This window comes from Cheilinus undulatus, linkage group 11 (genome assembly GCF_018320785.1).
Source record: "Cheilinus undulatus linkage group 11, ASM1832078v1, whole genome shotgun sequence".
NCBI lineage: Eukaryota > Metazoa > Chordata > Actinopteri > Labriformes > Labridae > Cheilinus > Cheilinus undulatus.
Window position 1 is genome coordinate 38,952,249 of NC_054875.1, and position 11,289 is coordinate 38,963,537.

An 11,289-nucleotide genomic window follows, 5' to 3' on the forward strand; every position below is an offset into this window, starting at 1 on the left:
GTATGTTTTAAATGAGATACTTTCTTCTTTCACTTAAGTAACTTTACAGACCAGGGCTTTTACTTTTACTCAAATAAATTTTAACCCATCACTGCACCTTTACTTCAACCAATAAATCAAGAAAATCTTTGTTTATATTGTGCCAATTCATAACCAAGTTATTTCAGGACACTTTACAAATGATGTTGAATGTGCTTGGAAGTATTTCTATGATGGTTTCAGACAGCAGGTCTGGATTGTACAAATAATAAGAGAAATAATAATTATAATATTAAAAGTATTTTTAATAATATACTTGAGTATAATAGTTGTGTACTTTTCCACCTCTGGAAACTACACAATTTCATTGTTTTTTTCCCTTAAACACGAGCCCTTGATACCTGCATGCGTGCACAGAATGAATAGAAAATGCTCCTGTATGGTTCACAAAAGTTTTGTTTATTTCAATAATTGCAAATCTGATCTTAAAAATGTTGAATAATAAAAGAGACATGAGCTCTCTGGGACTCAGTATTTGCCAGTAACTATAAAGACAATACAAACTAAAAATAAATTATGAATGAACAACTAGCAGCAAGTTTTTTATTTTTTAAAAAAGTAAACAAATGAATAAAGTAAACAAACACAAGTGCAAAAAAAAGATACACTTACATGCAATTAAAGTGAAAATACTAACGGCTTTAAAAAGTGGCAAAATGGACATCATCAATATGTGACTGTTTTTAAAATGCCTGTTAATATTCAAAACACTTCCGATCATTGTTATTGACAAGCAAAACAAAGCCACTGAAATGGAGAATTAGGTACAGTCGGAATAGGATTTGAATAATTTAAACTTGGAGTTGCTTTGACCTGCCTCGTCATTTGTTAACATTTCTTTAGTGGAGCAGCCCTTTCTTAGCATATACCCCTCCCCTTCCTCCTCCATCTATATGATCATAAACCATTCACGAAAACCAATCATGACTGTTTGGAGCATGCTGGAAGCGGAGCTTGCCGTAGGCTCGCAAGAAACCCAAAGTGTTAAACTCAGTCTGAAAGCAGTCTCTCATCAGTCGGGACGTATCTCACCTTCTCATACACACACAAGGCAGTTTTGAGGTTTAGAAAGCAAGTAATGGATTCTTAAGCAAACCATCAAACATCATACCAAATAAAAACAAAATATTACATTTAGTAACGCTATATTACATTAATAAAGTGTATAGTTCCATTTAATTGAAAAATACTCACATTTTGTGTATGAAATTTCACACCTATTTCTGATTCTTGCAGTGTCATATCAATGTAAACATATCTTCACTAAAAGAAAAAGAGAAATCGTGTTTGCTTCTTAGATTTGAAAAAATTACAGCTCTGATCCCCCGTCAACATTTGGAGCCGAGTTTATGGCTCCTTACATACCAAGGTAGTAACATTAATATAATCTACTCTTTTAACAGCAAATAAAAGTCTTTGTGGGGTTGATGGTCACAATAAATAATACGTCTAGCTTATGCTTTCAATAGACAAAATATAAAACAGCAATTTGGATTTCATCGTATCTGAGATCAATCTAAAAATCCAGGATCAGTATTTAAACTAAATAATTTCTTTCAATTTGCAAATACAGCAATTTACAGATTGCACAATGATTGAAGTCTTACCTCTCATGAATGAAACATGAAAAACAATGTAGCTTCTGTTTATACATATATGTTACCTGGTTGTCACACAGTCACTGACTGATCATAAATTAAGGGGACGTGGAAGGTGGTTGTTCTCGTTTGTGTCTGCGTTCACTTCGGATCCTCGATGGTTCCCGTGCTAAGGTCAGTCATTTTGGGATATTTCACCTTCTTCTGGTCCAGCTCATTCTGTGCCCACAGCAGCAACTTCAGGAGTTTAGCAAGTTTGGGCGTTGACTCCCTGTTTTCATAGTCCAGCACAGCTTGGTTCACCTCACTCCACACCTGTGTTAGAAAACTGTTCCAGTTAAAATGACAAAAACATGCTTCGATCAGGACTTATGTGTGCTCATCAAAGGAGATAGACAACTTTAGGGAATGGAGAGAAAAGCTAGGATGGCTTCTTTGGAACAGCTTTTCTACACAATAACACTAAAGTATTCAAATCTATTTTGGAGCCCCATCTGGAAATTATCAGTAGAGATGATCAGCAGAGATGATAAAGCACATCATGTTACGTAGAGGATTGTAGGATGTAATAATTCAATGTGACAATCTACGCTAAACAAACTTTGTCGGATGGCTGTTTAACATGAATCTGGTTCTACTCAAGGTTTCGGTCTGGTAAAAGAGAGTTCATCCTTTCCACTATTACTTTGCTAAATGCTGCTTATTGCTGAGCTCATGTTGGGTTTTTCCTTTATAAATAATATCACAGAGTTCAGTCTAGACCACTGGTTCTCAACTGGTTTGGCATCAGGACCCACCACCAACTCCTTTTGAAAAATCGTGACCCAAAAAAGAATAAATAAATCAACCACTCAAATTACTTCAATGAAAAATCTTGCAGTTCGGACCTTAGATGGAACAAAACAACTGAACAAACACGTTTTAAAAGTGCACACAGCTATAGAAGGGCATGTAAGCATACCATTAATCTTTTTGCCCTTTTCATGAGCTTGTATGGAAATTATTGTATTTTCTCAAGAAAATACCTTCTTATCTTGGGAAAACCAGCTCTGTTATCCCCAGGAAAGGAAATAAGCAAGAGTAAATTGTATAATAACAACTGAAAATTGCTCAAAATCACATAAAAACTAAGTAAAATAAAAAGCATGGATATGTGCCCCCTTTTGGTTTATGTGCATCAGACTTTTCGCCTCAATTTTTTTCCAGGTAGACATTCATGACCCATTGGAGGGAGCTCCATGATCCAATTTTGGGTCTCAACCCACCACTTGAGAACCACTGGTCTAGACCTGCCATCTCAGTAAAAAGTCTTGAGATAACTTTGGTTTTAAATTGGCAGTACACAGATTCAGATTTACTGGCTGACTTGATTCAACTTCTTGTTCTTTTCCTGTTGTGTTTAGTAAGTCTATTTTTTGGTGTGTTTGTATTTTTTATGAAATTTTGTGCACCACCTATGAGTATTTGCACATTTCATACTAACTCATAAATAAACTTCACAGTGGAAAAAAAAATTATTCATGCCTTCTCTTTTTTAAGTAAATAAAAATTATTTTTGCCTTTGCCTGTCTTAATATGATTATGTAGAATGAAGAAACGGCTGTGAACTGTAGTCTGAAAGGATATCAATCTGATTGTTATTCAATAGTGCGTATGTGATCTCTGTGAAACATGTCATTTGTGGCAAATTTATGACTATATGTTATGTATTGTGTATTGCCATTAGTTTGGACAATGTGTCTGTATAATTCATTTGGCAAACGTGGTGTTTTTATTTACTGTTTAGTTGAAGAAGGGCAAGTATGTAGTGTAAACTGATCCCAAACAACACAGCATAAAAGCCGAAACTACTTTGCAATGTCCAGCTGGTTCCTTTACATGTATGCACTAGAGCATGTATCCTGATCTATTAGACAGTCAAATGACTGATAACAGCTGAGTGTTGTCTTTGTATCCTGATTTGTGTATTTTGGAAGTTCATTAGGTCCAGATATAAATTTACAACACAGCAGTACACAATAATTCCCACTATCATGCTGCTAGTGAAGGCACTGTTTCTTTCTCTGATTGTTATTATGAACTATGATTTGTTTATTTTCCATACAATATAAATAACTATTCATCACTAAATCAATCATGAACTGTCTGTGCAAAAAATAATGACTACTTCATGAACCCTCTGGTAACACTTCCATTTTCTAATGTTAAGGCCATTAAGGACAGAACAGTCCACTTCCAAAAACATTCAGAAGATGATCAGAAAATTGATTTCAAACTTACCAAATATTCACACAGTTTCAGAATTTCAACCCTTTAAATGGTGGTTTTGTTACATGATTTCACTGTTGTTTTAAGTGGGAAAGTCATTTTCTATATAATAAAAAAATGACCAAAAGGGAAATTCAATGACTTATTCGGGTAGGACATTTTACACTGCACAAAACTAATCATTCATTTTTGCTGCTTATCTTGATAAAGAGTTGTGTCAAAATCCCCAAGGCTGTCATCATTTATTATATAACTAGATAGCTATCTAAACAACTCATTTTTGTTTTTGTTTTTTTTTTTTCATTAAAAGTAAAAGGGACATCATGTAACCAAACTGGCATTTAAAGTGTTGAAATCCTGAAAATGTTAAAATATCTGGTAGTTTTCATCAGGGCTGAAGCTGATCGAAAGATTTAACCCAAAAGAGTAGGAAAAAGTTATATACAATGTTTTAATTAATATTTTCAGAAGTGGTCTTTTTTCTGTGCACTATGTATTGTAAATCAAATGGGTAATTAAAATATTAAATAGTAAATAGGGCGGACAGGTTCAGAAAATAATCTAATTGCTATTATTTTTTCCAATATTGCTATTATTTTTAAAATTCCTCATCTTATGTTTTTTTTTCCAACCAACACAAAGCAATAAATGATTCCGTACTTTAACCAGCACAGTATTACACAGATTAAACTAGGGCTGAACTGTTTTTTTTTTTTTAAGATTTTATTTTTGGCCTTTTTGCCTTTATTTGATAGGACAGTGGATAGAGTCGGAAACAGGGGAGAGAGCGGGGAGAGACATGCAGGAAATAGTGCCACAGGCCGGATTCGAACCCGGGTCACCTGCGTATATGGCATGCGCCTTAACCACTCGACTACCGGCGCGCCAGGGCTGAACTGTTTTAAATAAAAAATAATAAATGCAATTATTTAAACTCATATTGCAAATTTTATATGAAATTTTATTATAATTTTGATGAAGAAAAACATACAAAAACAAGGAAAATGTGCTTTTCTTGTAAACTATTAAAATAAATGACACTTCAATGATTGCATGATGTGTAGAGTATGACATCTATGCTGCAAATAATAATAAATGTGTATTTTGAACTTCAATTTCAGGTTGAAAATTAAGCCCCTTCTGTGATTTGAAAATTGCAGTAGGACAAATCGTGATTTCATCTAAAATTAAATGTAATTTAAATTTCAACTAATTACCCAGCCCTAATTTTAAAACACCTCAAGAAAAAAAAAACACAATACCAAAATTAAGCAAAATAAAATTAGTAAAATGTCTCAATTGGACAAAATATTTGTAATGATACCAGAGGGTTAAATGGTACAAAAAAGCAGTATGGCTTGCTGCCACTCTCTCTGTTTGGATTTTTGCACACTGGTCCATACAAAAGAGTTCACAGCTAACAGCTTGTGCATTGTTTTTAATTAATAAGTTTGTGTTTACATGTTGGAGAACTGATTATCAAGGCACTCTCTCTTACCACAGAGCAATTCCTCCATGTTAAGAGAGAAATGGAAGTTTTGTTTTGTTTTTTCAGTTTAATTATCAAGCTATGAACTCAGATAAAAACCAGTCTACCTTTTGCCGTTGCATCATGTTGAGCAAGTCTCCAAAGGGCGACTCTTCAGGGTTGTCAAAAGCCAGAAGAGCTAGCGTTCTCTCCATCTCTGTGAGACACTCGCGACTCTCTTCCCCCTGCTCGGCCAGTTGTGTTTGGGCGAACTCCAGTGCTGACTCAGTCTCCCTTAGCCTGATTAACTCAATCAAATGTTGCTGCTGAAAAAGCAAAAAACACATAGCAGAAAATACTCAAGTTCAAGCTTCATTCAGATATTTCTAGTTTAACCGGTAAAGAATACAATTTCCTCATTTTGAGTTGAATCTTGGCTTATTACATATTGAGGGATGAAATGTGACTTTTTTTTCACAATTTAGGAGCTCTCACACTTTGACTCTTATAGTTTTAAGAGAAGGTTCTGTCTGGTTCTTCAGGTCCATCAAGTTCCCCCCGAGAATTATGCACAACAAGCATTACTTGGTACAAACTTATTTCCAGTTCGCAGTGAAATCAGAACCACTGACAGGGATTGAAAAGGTTCATGCAAGTGTACCTGCAGATGGAAATACAAGTAACGGTTGGTGTCAAGCAGCTCTGGGTGTAGGCTGTTGATGAGTGCAATAGCTTCCTGTATCTGTCCCTTCAGGATCATCTCTCGAATCTTTATCCTTTCATCCAAAGAGTCCAGGTCCACGCTTGGCTCGATCCCAGACTCCATCCGAAACTTCTCTGCAGCCTCTTTGAATCCCTCTTAATTCATATGTGAAAATGCACAGGCAGAGAAATAGAAAACAAAGAGGAGTTATAAATGATGTCTCCTTTTTTTGAATGGTACAATGTGTACTTTAAGCTGAAAGTCATTGTTTCCATGTTACATGCCTCACCTGTCACCAGGTAATTCATAATGAGCCGATTCATGTCCGCCCTCTGTATGTGAACATTGTTTAATTTGTCCATCCACTCTTCTTTTGTGATGTCTTCAGGCTTTTCAGCATAACTCATCATTGGGATCCTGGAAAGTGGAGAAGCCATTGGAGACACAGCGAAACGTGAGCAAGACTGACACAGCTTGGTCACAGTTCGTACCTACATGAACAGCAACGTTTAAGAGATAGATAGAAAGGATTGAGCAAAATTAGGTACAGCATGCGCTACAACCAAAATACAGGGTTAATTATTTAGCAACAAATACGACATGTCAGAGGTTGAATTGCATGTGGACTCTTCTTGGCGATAATAAAATATATTCAGAAATACTCCGAGGCTTCCAAAACAAACCCATTTCCTCCTGGGCAGCAGCTCTAGCTAGTTAGCAGACTGTGTGCGTTTGTACAACCTACCGTGCAGCACTCAAGGTCCGGCGATTATCCCTTTTTTCAGACGTGAGAATACAATAATAAAACGGCAATGTGCAGTCCTTCCAGTGTTTTAAGAGGGGAGAAAATTGTAAACAGCGGGTACACACTGAGGCTTTTCGCGGCTAGCTAACTAACCAAGCTAATATGATAACCTCGCGATAGGAACGTCACTCCGGCGAGCTCTTCGATTGGTGAGGAACGTGACGTCACGGTTGCCGAGGAACTGTTACATTCAGTGCAACGAACATGGATGGATTTTATCTACGGCCTTTAAAAACTGATCTGCTGCTGAAATGTGGTGTTTTTTTTATTAAAGCCTGTATATGTACTTTTTTATATGGAGTATGGAGACAAATCCGTGCTCTATAATTTAAAAACGACTCATTAAATTGAAGAAACCTAACAGATAAGTAATAGGCTTACAGTGGGGTGAACGGATGTGGTTTAAGTAAAACTAACATGGCCTTTAAATTTATGTCTGCTACCATCACACTGGCAGATAAATGGGACAAACTGGGCAACTGGTCAAGGCCCACAACAAGCAGACATACTTTCTGCCTAGTCACTTCTTCTTTGCCTTGTCTGTCAAAATGTATTTGCTCCTTTAATTTCTGTTTTTCCTTTTCCAGTTTACCTCTATCCTCTGAAATGCTATTCAATTTTATGTTCTTATTAAACCTTGTAAGACCCTGCATGTACATATGAGAACATTACTTCTTAATTTTCCTACAACAAAATTCTACTTTCAAAATTTTTGAAATAACTGTCCTGAACATCCATTGCAGTCTACATAATTTGCTAGAAACGACAGGACATTTTGCTAGGAAATTTTCAAGGATTTTCATGGAAATTTGGGGGAAATGTTTGTTAATTTGTTTAGATGTTTCAGGGAATTTTCCATGATTTTTATTGAAAATTTGGGGATATGTTTGTATATTGTGAAGCGTTTCATTGGAAGTTTTGGGAAATTGTGCGTTGATTTTTTAAAAAAATTTTTTGGTAAATTCACAGGAATTTTTGTTTTGATGTTCAGGGAAATTTTGAGGAATTTTTATGTAAATTTTGGAAGAGTTTTATATTTCGGGGAATTTGTTTGGATTTTTTGGGGGGGGGGGGGGGGGCTTTAAATTTTAGGCAATTTAATGGAAACTTGCAAAAAATTTAAATTTTTGGAAATTTGATTGGGAATTTGGGGCGGGGATGTCTTTTGAAATTTTCACCTGTACTCCAAAAGAGAGAATTTGATTGGAATTGAGAGTGATTTGCTTTGAAATATTTAGATATTTTCTTTGAAATATAATAAATTCATTTCTAAATATTTGGGAATTTGATTGGGAATTTGGGGTGGGGATTTCAAGAATTTCATGCATATTTTCAGCAATTTGTTTAGTGGGTACGTTTTTAGATTTTGGAAAGTTTCATTGGAAGTTTTGGGGATATTGGGGAAATTTAGCTTTGGCCTTTTTTTATTTTATTTTATTTTATTTTATTTTTTGATATATTCATGACAATTTTGGAAATTTATATAGATGTCTGGGGAGATTTACAAGATTTTTAATGTAAATTCTGGAAAAGTATTTTTGGGGGAGTTTCTCTTTGAAATTTTTAAGTATTTTCATGGAAATTTAATACATTTATTCATAAATGTTTGGGAATTTGATGGGCATTTTGAGACAGGGCCATTCTTTGAAATTTTCAAGAACTTTCAAGGAAATATCGGGGAATTTGTTAAAATGTTTGAGGCAAAGTCATTGAAAGTTTGGATGAAAAATTGCTTTGGATTTTTTTTTTTTTTTTTTTTTTTTTTGATGTTTTCATGGGAATTTGTTTTGGATGTTTGGGGGAATTTGTTTATGGGAAATTTATTCATACATTTTTGGGAATTGGGGTGGGGGTCTCCTTTGATGTTTTCAAAAACTAACATGTAAACTTCGAGGAATTTGTTTGGATTTCTAGGGGAAATTTTCCATCATTTTCATGGAACTTTGGGGAACAAATTTACACATTTTTGGGAATGTGATAAGAATTTTTGGAGGGAATTTGCTTAAATATTTCCAGGAATTTATATGGTATTTTGATTACTTTTCCTCAGGAATGTAATGTAATGCAATATCTGATGAAATTGTGGGCCTAAGATGTGTTGATATCAAGCAAATGAAAGTTAGCTATATTCATATGGACATATTGAAGGAATGAATCTGTGGATTACTGTGTAAAATTAAATACAATAAATCAAAATGTATACTTTATGGCAGAAGACACAGATACTTCCCCTAAAGAGTGCATATATTTTTCAAAATGTTTAAGTTACACCCGACCTAGAGATGGAAATGAGAATAGTTTGAGTTAAGAGGCCATACTAAGAGCTGATGAACAAGTACTGTTGGGTATTTTATGTGTTTATATTTCAGATTTGGGTATGCTCAACTGTCTAGAGTCCTTAAACTGCAACTGCTAAAAATGACATGTCAACAGTGATTTTGTTCAATAAAATCAACTGAATAATTCCAATTTTATGCAGATAATTCTAAATACAATTAATAAAACTGCTGCAAGTTGCATCACATAGATAAAATATCAACAAGCCCTGCAGACTTTTATGTTGGGACATTTTCATTTAAGGAATCTACATTAGAATTAGGCTTCATTCCCTCCTTTTAGGATTATTTGCTGCTGTGTCAGCATTTTAAATCCAATTACATTCACTGTATTCACATGAATACACCAAAGTAATGCAAATCAAATTAAAGCCAACATAATTGACTGAGGCAGCTAACTGTTGTAATTCTGGGATTAGGTTTGTGTCTCACTTCAAACTGGAAGTTTCTATACAGTAATCACAGGTGCAGAATTATCCCAAACTGACAGAAATAAAAAGGATGCTGGGCTGCTAATTTCACTGTATGGGCCCATAACCTTAAAAAACACACATTACAGAAATATATTTTGGAAGAAGGACGTCTCCAGTCTTCAAATAAGCATAGAAGCTTTGCCAAAGAGAAAAAGTGTGGGCAGCTCATGATTCTGTTTCACCTTTCAGATGTAGGCTATAACTGTAGTTTCAAAAGAAGGCTACAACTAATATGGAAACCCCAGGTTTCCTTTTTAATACTTCTCAGTATGCTTTTGAATGTAACTAGTCTTTTAAGTGTGTAAAATTAAATATGGTTACAAGAGAAATGTTTTTGAAAGACGTTTGTGTCTTTTGTGGGCTTGCACAGGACCTTCATGAGTCTGCCTTACTTCCCTCCTCATCATCAAACCTTGACATCCCAGTTAAGTTGTCTCACTCATAGACAGTGAGTTGAGGGTTTGACCATAAGAGTAAGGCCATCTGCTTGTTTATGTGGCAGCTGCTTTAAATCTAATCATCATGAGGCACTAGGCCTGTAGGCTACAGGTCAATGTAAGCAAAAAAGAAAACTGGAGCATAGGTAATAGACAAGTTCATTTTAATATGGGGAATCATCTCATTTTATTATGAAGCCTTCAAGTGTTTAAGAAATACATTTATTCAATCCCAAGAAAGCTTATGTCTTTAGGGTAGAGAGAGGCCTGAGCTATAGACTAGCAGGGACGTCCTACTAACTGAAGACAGCAACAAGATCCACGCCACTTGGTTATTAAAGCACTCAGTGGCAGACTGAGATGTTTGAGGGGCAGGGGCGAAAATGATGAAAAAGGGCACCATCTGTGCAGTGGGGCATTAGTATTCAAAAAGTTATTTATAGTGAAATAGTTAGAAATCCTGGTTGAGAATTAACATTCTTATAATGATTAAACCTACTAAACTTCTGTAGAAACAGATGAGGAATTACGAACCATTTAACCACTGATTTAACAAAGATAGACAAGGGAGGAAGTCCGTCACAATGACCTTTATACCAGGGAGCTTTTAGCACTTTATAGTATTTTCTTCACTCAGACATCTAGGTTTGTCCACTGAGAGGAGACTCTGCTCCATGGAAAGTAACCCTGGAGGGCATTTTATCACTTAATGTCCACTAGAAGGACAGAGTGGAGGGCAATTTATCATGCACTGTCCAAGGAAACCTAGACTTGCTTTGTCATAAATTGTCCGAGGGCATAACAGGTCTTTGCTCTTTGCAATGTTTAGAGGGCCGTTAGAAGGCACTGTGTCAACTTCTGTCTATCTAAAGGGCCCTTAGGAGGGCACTGTGTCAACTTATGTCTATCTAAAGGGCCCTTAGGAGCGCACTGTGTCAACTTATGTCTATCTAAAGGGCCCTTAGGAGCGCACTGTGTCAACTTCTGTCTATCTCAAGGGCCCTTAGGAGGGCACTGTGTCAACTTCTGTCTATCTAAAGGGCCCTTAGGAGGGCACTTTGCCAACTTTGGCCTATAGAGGGCCCTTGGGAGGACACTTTGCCCAATTTTGTCTATTCGGAGGCACTTATTAGGGCAATTAGTCATTTTTTGTCCATTTAGA

The 11,289-nt window shown here is 35.7% G+C and overlaps 1 protein-coding gene across 2 annotated transcripts; it reads right to left on the reverse strand.

The window, feature by feature from the left end:
• Window positions 1–419: 419 nt before the first annotated feature.
• Window positions 420–6,997, reverse strand: LOC121516978 (glucose-induced degradation protein 8-B homolog). Of its 2 annotated transcripts, none has more exons than XM_041798448.1 (5): window positions 6,822–6,997; window positions 6,366–6,493; window positions 6,035–6,231; window positions 5,502–5,699; window positions 420–1,952 (listed from the first exon to the last, which is right to left on the reverse strand). In XM_041798448.1, exons 2-5 carry the CDS (start codon window positions 6,484–6,486, stop codon window positions 1,779–1,781), a joined length of 690 nt encoding a protein of 229 aa, XP_041654382.1. In that variant the 5' UTR covers window positions 6,487–6,493; window positions 6,822–6,997; the 3' UTR covers window positions 420–1,778. The 2 variants fall into 2 exon arrangements, with proteins under 2 accessions (XP_041654382.1, XP_041654381.1); XM_041798447.1 differs by having other exon boundaries at window positions 6,366–6,567.
• Window positions 6,998–11,289: the final 4,292 nt, after the last annotated feature.

Coding starts and splice junctions, on each gene's coding strand:
- LOC121516978 (XM_041798447.1), bottom strand. CDS start 6,513: ATGGCTTCTCCACTTTCCAGGATCCCAATGATGAGTTATGCTGAAAAG. Junction 6,232..6,365: donor TATGAATTACCTGGTGACAG/GTGAGGCATGTA, acceptor ATATGAATTAAG/AGGGATTCAAAGAGGCTGCA. Junction 5,700..6,034: donor ACTTGTATTTCCATCTGCAG/GTACACTTGCAT, acceptor TTGCTTTTTCAG/CAGCAACATTTGATTGAGTT.